At 41.7% G+C, this 15545-nt stretch overlaps 1 protein-coding gene across 2 annotated transcripts in view; it reads right to left on the bottom strand.

Annotated features, from left to right (window-relative positions):
- Positions 1 to 15545, bottom strand: part of LOC126352307 (ubiquitin carboxyl-terminal hydrolase 34) — a 538206-nt gene that overhangs the window by 371525 nt on the left and 151136 nt on the right. For both annotated transcript variants that reach the window (XR_007565188.1, XM_050002677.1), the window contains exon 20: positions 12503 to 12806. Coding sequence is in view for 1 of the 2 variants with exons in the window: in XM_050002677.1 (XP_049858634.1) it covers positions 12503 to 12806 (304 nt within the window). In the remaining variant the exon portion in view is untranslated. The remainder of the gene's footprint in view (positions 1 to 12502; positions 12807 to 15545) is intronic.

The following is a 15545-nucleotide window of genomic DNA, read 5'->3' on the forward strand; positions in this document are numbered from 1 at the left end:
TAGGTCAGTAGTAGACACAAGACTTCCCAACACCGCCACCGAAATAGGCACACAGCATCTGCAGCCATCAACCGACAGCTACTCAACAGAGATATCTAGCTCACCCTTCCTGGGTTGCTGTCAAAGAGCACAAGAGGCTGTCGCAAGCTATCGTCAGCTCTGCTGTGTTGTGTTCTATCCTTCAGATACTCAGCCTCTCTAGTGATACTACAGTGTTAGTATAGACTTGGGTACAAACTTGGATTTTCTAGATGTCTTTACCTATATGTTGTTGTGTATTTCTGCCTTAGAACTCATGCATTACTACAGGATACAACAGAAGGAGCCCCAACTGTATTTTTAACTTATAATTATTTGGTGTAAAAGAACAACTGAAAAACACATATTTTATTTAGGTGGAAGTTAACTTAAGTATTATTTACAGTTGTGGGCTAGGGAGGTGTGGAAGAAGGACAAAAAAGGAGAGGAGCAGGGAAAGATGGTTGGATGCGTTGGCAGAGGGCTGCAAATAAACAGGGTAGGAGATGAGAATGGGGAGGAGATGATACGACAGAGTGGGGTGGAATCTGTTGGGTGGAGGGTTTGGGGACAGTATATTACCTTAGATTGAGGCCAGGAAAATTACAGGAGCGGCGAATGTGCTGTAAGGATAACTCTTGTCTGCGCAGTTCAGAGAAGCTGGTGGTGGAGGGAAGGATCCAGATGGCTCAGGTATTGAAGCAGCCATTGAACTCCAGTGTTTTATGTTCAGCTGCACGTTGTGCCACAAGGTGGTCTACTTTGCTCTCAGCCAGTTTGGCAGTGGCTGTTCAACCTGGTGGACAGCTGATTGGTAATCATGACAATATAAAAAGCTGATCAATGATTGCAGCAGAGCTGGTAAATAACATGGCTGCTTTCACAAGTGGCCCGGCCTCTGGTTGGGTAGGACAAAAGCGTGACAGGACTGGAAGAGGAAGTGCTGGGTGGGTGGATTGGGCAGGTTTTGCATGTGGGTCTTCCACAGGGATATGATCCTTGTGGGAAGGAATTGGGATTGGGAGTGGCATAAGGATGGACTACGATGTCGTGGAGGTTGGGTGGGTGATGGAACATCACTTTAGGAATGGTGGGAAGTATATCGGGTAGGATGTCCCTCATTTCAGGGCATGATGATAGATAATCAAAGCCCAGGCAAAGGGTATGGTTCATTTGTCAGCAGTCTCTGGCGGTACTGGGTGACGAAGGGGACACTCCTTTGTGGCTGGTTTTTAGGGTTGGTGGGAGGATTGAGGGTGTGTAGGAAAATGGCAAGGGAGATCTGTTTGCCGACTATGTCTGGCGGATAGTGCTTTTCTGTGAAGGCCTTGGTGAGACCCTCAGCATACTGGGCAAGAGTTTTTGTCACTGTGGATATGCTATCCTCAGGTTGACAGGCTATATGAGAGGGATTTTTTGGTGTGGAAGGGATTATAGCTGTCAAAAGGCAGGTGCTGTTGGTAGTGGGAGGGCTTAATGCAGACAGAGGTGCAGATGGAGCCGTCAGAGAGGAGGTCAACATCTAGCAAGGTGGCACGCTGGGTTGAAGAGGTTGATGGGGAGAAGGTTTGAGATTGTGAAGGAATGAAGATAGGGAGTCTTGGGCCTGGCTCCATATTATGAAGATATCATCAATGAACCTGTACTAGACTACGGCTTTGGGGTTTTGGGAGGCTAGGAAGGTCGTCTCTAGATGGCTCATAAAAAGGGTGGCATAGGAGGGTGCCATGTGGGGTGCCCACAGCTGTGCTGCAGATTTGTCTATATACCTTCCTTTCAGATGAGAAGTAGTCATGGCTTAGGATAATCTTGGTAAGGTGTATGAGGAATGAACTAGTGGGTTTGGAGTCTGAAGGATGTTTGGAAAGGTAGTTTTCAGTAGTGGTAAGACCAGGGCATGATATGTGTTGGTGCCACCATCAGGTGGCTTGAGGAGTACGGATGTGGATGTAGATGTAGGAGGAGACAGCACCAACAGCGATGAGTAAAGATCGTGGAGGTAAAGGGGTGGAAATGGCGGAGAGTCAGTGAACGAGATGGTTGGCGTTTTTGATGTGGGAGGCTATATTATGGGCAGTTGGTTGGAGGTGTTGGTCAATGAGTGCCCAAATTCTTTCAGTGGGAGCACAATAACCAATGGGAGCACAACAAGCAGTGGGAGCACAATAACCCAATAATCCAGGATTATTGGGTTGCAGATTTTGGAGGCACGTAGAAGGTATGTGTGCAGGATGTCATAGGGGTGAGGAGGGAAATGGATTCAGGGCAGATGTTCTAGGAAGGGCCTAAAGCTTTAAGCAGGGATTGGAGTTTGTGTTGGAATTCTCCGGTGGCATCACTCTGGCAGAATTCATAGGTGGAGGAGTCAGATAATTGGCCTTCTGTCGGTAGTTGCTGCGATTTGTCTATGGCTGTTCTTTCTTCTACTGAAATTTTGGTGTTTTGAGAAAGGGACCTGGGTAAGGATGGTCAGGTTAAGTTGGAGGTAAGGAATTCCTGCAAGGTGACCAGTGGGTTGTTGGGTGGTAGAGGCAGGGGGGGGGATCACTGTTGGACAGTGGTACGAACTGGAAGATGATGGGTTCAATGTTGGAATTTGGGTGGTTTTGGTTGAAGGGATTGGCAGCAGAGAGGTGCTTTCACTGCAGGGACCAGGAGGTCTTTAACAAGTCCAGCATGATTAAATTTGGATGTAGGGCTAAAGGTGACACTTTTGGATAGGACTGAAACTTCTGTTTAGCTGAGGGTTTTGGTGGAAAGGTTAACAACTGTGTTAACAAGAACGGTTTGGCTATGGATTTGGTGGAGGGTTGGTAGGGAGTTTTGGAGGATGTGGCAAGTTGAAAGGTCAGCCAGACAGGATTAGCTGCTATGAGGGGTGGACAAGGAGGAACACTGTGGGTGCAATAGGGGTTGAATGGTGGTGCCTTGAGGTGTCAGCAAGGTGTCAGCATTTGACACACCATCTACATAAATTATCCAACCTCTGACATACAAATTAATTGAATTTAAATGAATTAACTGAATGAACTCTGCAACTGGCGGTATTAAGCCCGGGGTCTCATCTTGCAACTGATGAGGAAAAAGGAGGTGGGAGGGGAGAGGGAGGAGTAACAACCTCATTAAAAAAAACTGGGCCCATCTGGCTCTGGATAGTAGCACCCTGTGAGTGCCCCTGCCTAGGGTTCACAGGTGAAACCCCAAACTCCAGACATGGTGTGATAGCCACTGGTACTTTGGTCAGCATCTGTGGCCCAGAGAACTCGGCTGTGATTGAATCTTATAGAACTCAAAAATCCAGAGAAAATTATGCAATATCCTTTGGGATTTCACCACCAAAACCTCAACACACACCAATAATCATGACAAAACAATGGGAAAGAATCCACTACCCTGAGCCCCAGTCAATAAGATTAGGTAATAGACCTGATGGTCGTATTCCATGGTATCAGGCATGTCATGAAGAGAAGAATCGGAGCTTTTCAAAAACCCTCAACACTCAATACAGATGCACTACTGAAGTCAGGCAAATTGAGACAAATGACAAACATCATAAATATATTAAATGTAAAAATTCTGACAACACAGAGACCATAATTCTCAGCCGAGAACCACTTTGACTCAGAAAACCACAGAATATACAAAGGTAAACCAGACATAACTTTTCCGAGAAGAAATCTCAAACTCTTCGGATTGGGATTTGTAGAACATAAATCAATACTGGACTCTGTAATAGACTTCACCTCAAAATCAGAAAAAAATATCAACACTCAGGATATGATATGGAAACAAAGCCTATATACTAATGGTTCAAATGGCTCTGGGCACTATGGGACTTAACATCCGAGGTCATCAGTCCCCTAGAACTTAGAACTACTCAAACCTAACTAAGCTAAGGACACCACACACATCCATGCCCGAGGCAGGATTCGAACCTGCGACTGTAGCAGTCACGCGGTTCCGGACTACAGCGCCTAGAACCGCATGGCCACTGCGGCCGGCCTATACACTAATCAGTGCACATGCCCCCACAAACAAACAAGGAAAACTCACAGATGATAGAAGGTTTCTGGGGAGATCTGGAAGAAGCCATTAACAAAATCCCCACGAAATGTGTGTAAGTTTTACTAGTAGATTTTAACGCCCAATTTGGCAGGGAAAGAAAATTCAAAGACACAACAGGAAAACACATGGACCATAAGTGGGCATGTAAGAATGGAGAGAACCTGATAAAACTTTTGCAGGAATTTCGACCTCAAAATTATGTCTATGCAATTCCAAAAACTACACAAGAAACTCTGAACTTGGAAATCCCTCAACAATGGCCTAGAAGAATTTCAGATAGACCACATTGTGATATCCATGACAAACACCAGAGAAATTATGAATGTAAGAACAAGGAAAGGATTTTTCAAATCCAACCACCACCTACACCAAATTAAAGCAAAATTTATATCCAGTAGACAAATTAAGAGAATCGGCGGAAATTTCCGAACAGATCCAGAGTACCTACAACTAAACAAGAAAGAAATAATAGAAAAAATTGAGAAAATAGACTGTAACAACTGGCTAAAACTGCCCAAAAAAGTGAAAGAACTGATGAAACTGGGACAAATACCGAGAAAAAGGAAACAGGTGGTGCAACATGACACGTGACAGAGTCATAGAAGACAGAATACAAGCCTGGAAAAAATTTAAGTCACAGAACAGCCAAGAAATGGGAAGAATTCAACAGGATACAGAAGATCACTTTGAAAATATTCTGTAGAGAAAAAGAGGTTATGAAAACAACAGACTGAAAGAGATATAAGCAGACTTCAATAAAAATAACACAAGAGCTTTTTGGTTAATATTCAGAGAAAATATGACACTTCAAAAGACAAGATGGAACACTGGAGACAAACCAGTTCGAGAAGCCAGAACCCAAACTCAGTTCCAAACCACTCACACATGAGATCATGAAAATAATAAAATCACTGAAAAATAATAGACCAACTGGAGAAGATAGACTGATTGCAGAAATCTGGAAATTAGACCACAAATGCGTCACACGCAAAATACAGAGAATCATCAAAAACATCTGGGAAGCAGAAAAGGTACCAGAAGACGAAGTCAGCGATAATACACTCCCTCCATAGGAAAGGGGACAAAACCGATCCTAATAACTACAGAGGAATTTTGCTACTCCCTGTGACATACAAAATTCTATCAAAAGCCTTGTTAAATCAGCTAGAGCCTCAAATAGATATGCAGATAGGAGAATACCAAGGAGGGTTTGGAAAGGGAAGACCATGCAGTGAACATATCTGGTGCCTGAGAACAATATTGACAACAAGAAAGTTCAGGAACACCACAGTAACATTTGTCGACTTCAAGAAGACCTACGACTCCATAGATAAACACACTTCAACACACTGGAAGAAATGAAGGTGGACAAAAAAACCAGAAAGCTAATCCACAAAACGTTAAGAAATGCAACATCCAAAGTGAAGTTTATGGGAGAGATCTCAGAACCATTTCAAATCAAACAGGAGTGAGGCAGCGAGATGTGCTGTCACCCATTCTATTTAATTTAGTTTTGGAGTAAATAATCAGGACATGGGATGAAGGAGTCAATGGGGTAAAGATGGGGAGACAAGGATAGAACTGTCAACATAAAATTTCTGGTCTTTGCTGATGACATAACCATCATAACAAATAACAGAAAAGAAGCCAAGGAAGCTCTAGATACTCTACATGAAACCTTAGCCAAAACAGAACTACAAATCTCTTTACTAAAAAAAAAAATTACAAAATATGTACACAAAATCCACTGGTAACAAAGTACGGTCATATAACACAAGTAGATAGCTTCAAATGCCTGGACTGAACACGATATTCAATGAAGAAAGGATAACAAAACAACAGAAAGCATACAAATGTACTTGGCACCATTACAACTAAGGCAGTATTTCCATCAATGCCAAGTTACCCCACCACAGTACAGTAGTCCTACCAGAGGCATCGTACTCCTCAAAGACAACAGTAATCAAAAGAAGAATGAAAATTAAGGAGATGGAAAAACACGAGAGGAAAATACTGAGAGAGATCTACATGTCAGTTCAGAAAGAGATCTGGATAAAGAGACTGACAAAAGAACTGTACTAACAGACAGAGACGATTACAAATATCAGGAAAAGAAGGGCAAAGTTCTACAGATAGATACATAGGATGAACTAACATAGATTGACCATTGCATTTTTTAACATAGTGACAACTAATAACGTGAAAACCAGCTGGGTAAAGGAAACCATGGAAGACTTCAAGAAACTGGACATCTCCACATATGACATAACAGACAGGGAAAACTAGAGAGAGAGAGAGAGAGAGAGAGAGAGAGAGAGAGAGAGAAATAAAAAAAATTAGCAATTTCAGCTAACACCCAAAGAGAAGAACACTGGAAAGAAGTGTGCAGAAGAGAGGAAGAAGAAACACAGTGAATGCAAGAGACGTTTTTGGGAAGAAAAAAAGAGAGAGACAGAAAAAACTATGAAAATTGATTGTATTTTAGAGCTCTCTGTAAAGGGGAATTAATGGTGTTAATAATAATAATAATAAAAATAATAATAATAATAATTAACTGAATGAAAATAATGATCACAGACATTCTGTTAAGGTTTTTAAAAAATAAAGTGCTCCTGATGGGATTCAAACCTATAACCTTCGCCATACCAACTAACTACTTCAAATGTCAGGTTAAAGCACTATTAAAAGTGTTTTACTCTTCTGGTCGATTATTCGCAAACCAGGATCCACTAGGGTGAATGACGGCACAGTATCACACTCTGGACCTTAACCTACTCCACCAGGCAGATGGTTTCAAAAAGTTGACTCCACCGCCACAAAACTAGCATTGTTAGATAAAGTATAATACACTCAGGTAGTGAACTAAAATAATGAAAAATCCAGAATGGAATAGTGACAGTATTATGAAAAGGACAGACTGCTACACACCATATAGCAGAGATGTTGAGTTGCAGAGAGGCATAACAAAAAGACAATCAAACAAGTAAACTTTCCACCAAAAGGTCTTAGCTGGAATTGGACAACACACACACACACACACACACACACACACACACACACACACACACACACACACACACACACACACACCACATACTCATGACTACAGTATATGGCTGTCACGGCCGCACTGCTTGCAGGAGTAAAATAAACTGAACAAAATACAGTAAACATTGGTGACAATCTCTCTAGGTTGCTGCTGAATTCTCAAATCAACACATTCAACTCAATCTTTGGAACAGTGTCCATAAAGAGGCAACTGAAATTAACTTGGTGGATAATTTAATTAATAGAGACAATGGGCTTCCTCTTAGCAGGACATGGAATCCTGTACTATACCACAACAAAACAAAATGTTCTTCAGTGCAGCCAGTCCGACTGTTCGAAAATCATTTACGCTGAGTGTGATATATCATTGCTGCCGGAGTTCATAATGTTACCACTAACATTCTCAAATATAGTAAAACAAGTGCAAAGTAAATGCAACACAAAGAAACAAAAATCAAAGTGTTTACAGATCCGAAAAGATTTCAGATTTAAATATGCACAATATTGTTCAGGCTTTCATGGCCACTTGTTCACAAACTACCTGTTGGCTTCTGTCTCTGGTATTTTGGCCAACATCAGTTTGCTGATTTTTCTGATGTTTTACCAGCAACAGTGGCTGTCATTCTCAAAGCTTCAACCTCCGTTGCTCATGATGGACTGGGGTCTAGCTCATAGGTGCACATTATACGTACCTGGCGCAACAACGTCCAAGGGCTTTGCCACGGATATTTCTGATGCAGTTCTCCTCTTGCTACAAGCAACAGCCATTTGCTGCAGAACGGATATCCAGGAACCATTCACCCTGAGGCTTTTTTCTTCCTTGTTGAAGCTATTCTCATGTCTGTGTATTTCTACAGCTTCGCTGAACAAGCACGTGTGACAGCTCTTCTCTACAGCAAGAACTTTCATGTCAGCGAATTTTAGTATTTGGTCTGTCTCACACAACACATGCTCCGCCATGATCAATTTTTCCACCTGCCCCAACCGACAATGCCAAATATGTTTGGTGATCCTGATTATCCAGCCACTCCAACACAAACTTTTCTTCACGTACATGGTGTTAGGCACATTCACGACACTGCAAGTGGGCCCGTTTTCTCCTTTGCCAGTTTATAAATACACACATCAAAAAAAGTTTTGCATCATCCCGGTTCCCAGAACTCCTGAAGACAGACATTGACTGTGGATATTGTATCACAGACACAGTCCCTTTGACTGTTCAGAGATGTCACTAAACCTGCCCAAAGATGTAAACAATCATGCATGAGCAGCAGCTATTAGACGGAGGGGGTCCGACAGCCCATCAGTTCCAGTCATTCCACCAGGAAGGAGGTACACGGCTCGTTTTGTCTGTAGTTCAACCATGCCCAGACTGTCCATACCACGGCTCAATCACTTCCGCATTGTTACTTTGTGCCAGGAAGGGCTCTCAACAAGGTAAGTGTCCAGGCGTCTCGTAGTGAACAAAAATGATGTTGTTCGGACATGGAGGATATACAGAGAGACAGAAACTGTCAATGACATGCCTTGCTCAGGCCACCCAAGGGCTACTGCTGCAGTGGATGGCCGCTACCTAAAGATTATGGCTCAGAGGAATCCTGACAGCAATGCCATGATGTTCAATAACACTTTTCGTGCAGCCACAGGACATCGAGTTATGACTCACTGTGCGCAATAGGCTACATGATGCGTAACTTCACTCCCGACGTTCATGGTGAGGTCCATCTCTGCAACCTTGACACCATGCAGCACAGTACAGATGGGTCCAACAACATACTGAATAGATTGGCATCACGTTCTCTCCATCAATGAGTGCCGCATATGCCTTCAACCAGACAATCGTTGGAGATGCGTTTGAAGGCAATCCAATCAGGCTGAACACCTTAGACACACTGTCAAACGAGTGCAGCAAGGTAGAGGTTCCCTGCTGTTCTGGAGTGGTATTACGTGGGGCCGACGTACACCACTGTTGGTCATGGAAAGTGCCTTAACAGCTGTAGGATATGGGAATGCCATCCTCTGACCAATAGTGCAACCATATCAGCAGAATATTGGTGAGGCTTTCGTCTTCATTGATGACTATTCGCACCCTCATTGTGCACATCTTGTGAGTCACTTCCTTCAGGATAACAACATGCTCAACTAGAGGACTAGCATTTTCTCAAGACATGAACCCTATTGAACATGCCTAGGATAGATTGAAAAGGGCTGATTATGGACGTAGTGACAACCTCCCCCCCCCCCCCCCCCAACCACTCTGAGGGATCTACACTGAATCGCCATTGAGGAGTGGGACAATCTGGACCAACAGTATCAGAGGTACTGGTGTGTACAGCAATCTGGACAACCACCTTTGAAAGTCTAGCTGTATGGTAGTAAAACACACAATATGTGGTTTTCATGAGCAATAAAAAGGGTGGAAATGATGTTTATGTTGATCTCTATTCCAATTTTCTGTACAGGTTCTGGAACTCTCGGAACTGAGGTGTTGCAAAACTTTTTTTTATGTTTCGTTTTTATGCCTTGTTTGCGCACTCTCGGAATGTGTGGTAGAAAGGCCATGTCCAACATTTCCCTATCTGATGTGTCACTTTGCCAGGTGTTTGATACTGAGACTTCTTACGCAGCTATCAGAGTACCCACTGTTCCTCAGAATGCTTTCCAGGTGTTGCATCTCACATCTGAGGTACTGCGGTTCATGTATTTGTCTTGCTCACAATACAAGAGTATTAATCATGCCTCTTTTCTGGCTTGGGTGGTGCTCTGACAGTCTGTGTAGGCATCAGTCCATGTGTGTCATTTTTCGACACATCTTCTGCCCTAGGTTTTCAACATCCCTTGTGGCCAGCACATCCAGAAAGGGTAGCTGTTGGTCTTTTTCTAGCACAGAGGAACAGCCTGTCCTTCAAAAAGGAGGGACTTTCGCTGTCATTCCAAGAACTACACCAATAAAAGACATCTTTGCTAATAGAAAAATGCCATTTGGACCCTTCCTTGTAAAAGGGCTGAGGAAATACCACTGAAACACTGTCCCGAGAAGAACCACTAGCTTGCAACCTAAAGAAAGGAGAGTTACAAGCTATCAAGAGTCTTAACACTGAGAAGATCATACTGATGCTGCCTGCCGATTTTGGAAATGCTATCATCTTCATGAAGACCAAAGATTATGAGCAAAAGATACGGGGCCTCTTAGATCCGAAAATGTAACAAAAATTAAGCACAGATCAGATGCAGCGGATTACGTGGAATACCAATCAACAAATCAAGGAGTCTTTTCTCTTGGCCGACATACAAGGGAACCTGCACAACACAGAAATCCTACTACATGAGCTGAATGGATAAGATCAATAACATTAACGTTCCATTAAGATTGATTGTTAGCGCTCATGGCTCAGCAATATATAAACCAGCAAAGTACTTGTCCTGTCTGCTCCACCCAATAGGGGAAAACAAGCAAATACATAAAGGACTCAGGTCATTTCATTGAGAAGCTGAAGAAACTACAACTTGGACCAAATGAGATCCTGGTCAGCTTTGATGATGTTTATTTGTTTATGAAAGTGCCACTTACTGATTCTCTGTAATACAACGGTTCCATTTTTCTACAAAACATCATTATGCTCCTTCATGCATGTCTCGCCACAAGCTATATTATGTATAATGGCAACTTCTTTGAACAGCTAGAAGGCGTCACCATTGGTAGTCCACTTAGTCCAGTTGTGGTCAAATTCTTAATTGAACATTTCGAAGCACAAGCACTGAACTCGTCACTTTGTAAACCTAAGGTATGGTACAGACATGTTGACAATACCTTGTGTGGAGCCATGGTGAGGAACAGCTCAGTGACTTCCTAAGACACCTGAACAACACTCCACACCAACATAAAATTTACCCTGAAGGTAGAAAAGACCACCAGTTACCCTTTCCACATGTGCTGCTCATGAGAGATGGGGAAGACTTGGAACACAGCATGTACTGAAAACTGATACACATACCAATACCTACACAAACTGTCAAATCACCACCCATGCTGGCTAAACGTCAGAATAATCGTCAAACAAATGTCAACCGAAGGACCCGAGACAGAAGCCAATAGCCACTTTTCATTTAAAAGTGTGATGAAATTTGGATCCACCATTTTGAACCCGAGTTCATCAACAACAAGAAAGTCAAAGAGTTTGTGAGAGTGACTGAAACAACAAAAAGAAAACTAGTTCATCATTGGGATAAGTGTACTAACATTGCTGGTAATTACCTTCAGAAGCAGTAAATGTCTCGTTTTGTAAAAACACAGTTTGTTTCCTACATCTATTTGTCTCTTTAATTTCTGTACGCCCCTCGTATTTATGATCACCAAGTGGCCATCACCCATCACGAATTGTGTGTGTGCCTAAAACACTTTGTACACATAGCTCTCACAGTGTCAGATGCCGAATCGTTAACTATAGAGCCCAACCACCTACAGACAGTGTTCAAAGAAAACAGTTAAAATCAAGACCCAGGAAATGGGTAAAGAGGAGAGCACACCAGCTAAATCTCTAGCCTTTCTTTCCTCTGTTGGGAATATTTTGTTTAAAACAGCAAGAATCCTCCACAATTTTCAGGCAAAAGTGGTTTTCCAGCCAACATCTAAGATCAGCAACCTGCTGGGATCAGTGAAGGACAATTTTCTATTGCAGAAGAATGGAATTGACAAAATACCTTGCCAGTTTGGTTTGACATATATAAGCCACACCATGCATGCACTGAGGAAGAATGCTGCATCGAACATCAATGCTGCACTCTCCTTTTGCAACCAAGTAAGTCTGCTATTGCCGAACATGCACGTTCGCTGTATTACTTAGCTTTGCCATGGGACAACACAAGCTTTGCAACATTTTAAATTAAGTTTATGCACTGATTATCAGCTGAATCTCTCATATATAGTTGCCTTTACCTTGTAGTCCTTCCTGCATTTCAATGACACTTTATCTACACAGTAAGTCTAACAAGCTGTGTTGCAGATTTATACAATCCACACACAAAAACATTAAAGAAGGGCACACAACAAAAGATGATTTTCTCAATAAATCCAAATTTAGAAAAATCAATCTGCATTACATGGGTATGTTGTGAAATGACACACAACTGAATGGTTATCACAGAATTAATTAAGAATATATGCCCAAAAGGCATTGGATGGCTCCAATACCTATAACAAGGATACCTGGATCCCATGATTTCTTGAAAATGCGTGTGCAAATGCCTCTACACGCACACACACACACACACACACACACACACACACACACACACACACACACACAGGGAGAGAGAGAGAGAGAGAGAGAGAGAGAGAGAGAGAGAGAGAGAGAGTTGCTCTTAACTATACCTGCAAGTCCTTAAAACCCATCTCCTGCAAAGTTTTTTCATCAAGTTCCGTAGTGAGCTCCTGTCCTTGAGTGATAATGCGAATTGGGCCGTCAGCTGCACGTGGATTCCACCAATGAGCCACTTCAGCACGTAGATCAGCTACATAATCAGTGCTCAATAGCTCAAGAGTAGTTTTGTCTGTCATTCCGGCTGGTTGTACCACCACACGCACTGGCATAGAACCACGGTCACGATCGCCTGCAAGGACATGGCTGCCAACACCATGACCTTCCAGCATCCACCTCCGAAGATGATAAGCATATCTGTGTACAGAAATATTTAAGAACAAAGATACACAGTGCAGCGAAAATGGAACAGAACAGAAAGCTTCATATGTAATGTGAATAATATATGCATACAAAACTTATATTGTTGGTCTGGGAATTACAAATATTTTTTTTTCTTCTTGTTTACTCTGTGACAACTACTAGAAACTATTGTCCAATTCCCACAATCACAGGAAAACATCTGAATTCCCAAACAGATAACAATGTCTCTAATGTAGTGCGAGACGTTGGTGAAACTAGAGAAAATATAGGTACGAGAGAAAGGAGAAACCAGGGGTGATTTTGTTTTGCCCCCATTCGGCAGCTGAACTGCTCCGAGAGCAACACGACATACAACAAAACCTTTTCCTTTAACACAGGCATGGACAACCTTTGATGAGCCACAGGCCTGATGCACATACTTACGCTTGCAGGCTGCCTTGTTACATGACACGACAGCAATGGTTCAAGCGCATAAAATCAAGGCTTTAGCATCCATGACGTTAACGTTCATGGATGTAACACACTGATATGAATAGCACCCTTTGTGTACCACACCAATAAATTATGCCTCAAAACATGCATCTTTGGGACTAAATTCATTGTCAATTCACCTCAACTTCAGATGAATATATTTATTTACACAGTGTGAACATTGTTTCTTTATTTACGAAACTTTACAACAAAAGCATTAAAATCTTACATTGCGAACTTCTGCAAGGCCGTTAGTACAGGAACAATGTTCACAACACATAAATAAATAAACACAACTGAAGATGGGATGCCACCCATCTATAAATGTTATCACGTAAAACGAAATGCCTATAAAAGCAATTGGTTGCAGCTAACTCATTATGAATTACCTTTAATTTCAACAGATGTAGTGCTCTAATACATTCACAATGGACAACCATTATTTACTGGTGTTAATACAAGAAAAACAGAAAAAAAATTGGAAATCAGATATTCAACCCTAGTCAACAAGCAAGTAGCAGTAATTTTACGATTTTTGGACACTGGCTGGTCATTCAACTGTTGTTCCAATCCAGCGGTTGCAAAATGGCAGTGTGCAGTGAACAAAGTTTTCACTGGTTTCCATTATGAGCACCGAACCCGAGACAAGCTGAGCATTGGCGAAAATATTTGAAAATGGGCCATGGACAGAGTAGCGTGCAAGCTAGCACCTCACTCTCTCCCCCTTCAATGAATATTTTCTGTGTGCTGGATTGAAACCAATGGCAGCACAGATCTGGCAAGTGGGCTACTAGTTGCCCATCTGTCATTTAATATTTTTAGTATTGAGCAGCTAGCTTGTACTTCAGCTGACTGACACTGTCCTATTTCACACTACTTCTGAATTTTGTGTTGTAGGTTATATTGCACAGAATGTCAGTTTATTGCATTTGAAAGAAGTGTCTTTTCTCTATGAAATACTGCAATGAAACAAACTTTCATCAGTTACCACCTTTTATGTTATTGTTGTTGTAGTCTTCAGTCCAACTGGTTTGATGCAGCTCTCCATGCTACTCTATCCTGTGCAAGCTTCATCATCTCCCAGTACCTACTGCAATCTACATCCTTCTGAATCTGCTTAGTCTATTCATCTCTTGGTCTCCTTCTACGATTTTTACCCTCCACACTGCCCTCCAATACTAAATTGGTGATCCCTTGATGCCTCAGAACATGACCTACCAACCGATCCCTTCTTCTAGTCAAGTTGTGCTACAAATTTCTCTTTTCCCTCAATTCTAGACAATACCTCCTCATTAGTTATGTGATCTACCCATCTAATCTTCAGCAATCTTCTGTAGCACCACATTTCGAAAGCTTCTATTCTCTTCTTGTCCAAACTATTTATCGTCCATGTTTCACTTCCATACATGGCTACACTCCAATCAAATACTTCCAGAAACGACTTCCTGACACTTAAATCTATACTCGATGTTAACAAATTTTTCTTCTTCAGAAACGCTTTCCTTCGCATTGCCAGTCTACATTTTATATCCTCCCTACTTCGATCATTATCAGTTATTTTGCTCCACAAATAGCAGAACTCCTTTACTACTTTAATTGTCTCATTTTCTAATCTAATTCCCTCAGCATCATCTGAGTTAACTCTACTACATTCAATTATCCTCGTTTTGCTTTCAGTGATGTTCATCTTATATCCTCCTTTCTAGACAATGTCCATTCTGTTCAACTGCTCTTCCAGTTCCATCTTTTATACTGAAATGAAAATGTGTTGATTCAAAAGAAAAAATTATTTTCTTTTGTCATTCATTTCCTAAACAGAGACAGAATCAGAAGTTGGCACTAAAAATAAAATTCTCTACGAACTCAGATTTCTACTGAAAATCACTTGATTAAATTTGGCTTAGCATGAAAAATTTTAAGGTGTTTTGGAAAATGAAGTCCTACATCACACTGTTCACAATAGTGCCTGGTATCTTTTATATCTTTCAGATCTTGCCTTGCTTCGTTTGGGCAACCTTACATCTCCTCTGAAATCATTTTCACATTACTGTGGTGGGAATCAGTCATGAAAAATGTCCTCCACTGAGTCTGTTTACAGGTGAACTATTTTGAGTTTAAGCTGATTCAACCAGATCATCTTCCTTAAAACTGCTGTCAGTTCAGTAACTAATTCAAAGACATTTGCTAGTAGGCCATGTTTGAGTAAAACATATAAATTAACAATCATCATCATCAAGATGTGAAAAAAGCTTTCTTCAACTA

The sequence above is a fragment of the Schistocerca gregaria genome, chromosome 1, assembly GCF_023897955.1.
Source record: "Schistocerca gregaria isolate iqSchGreg1 chromosome 1, iqSchGreg1.2, whole genome shotgun sequence".
NCBI classification, from domain to species: Eukaryota; Metazoa; Arthropoda; class Insecta; order Orthoptera; family Acrididae; genus Schistocerca; species Schistocerca gregaria.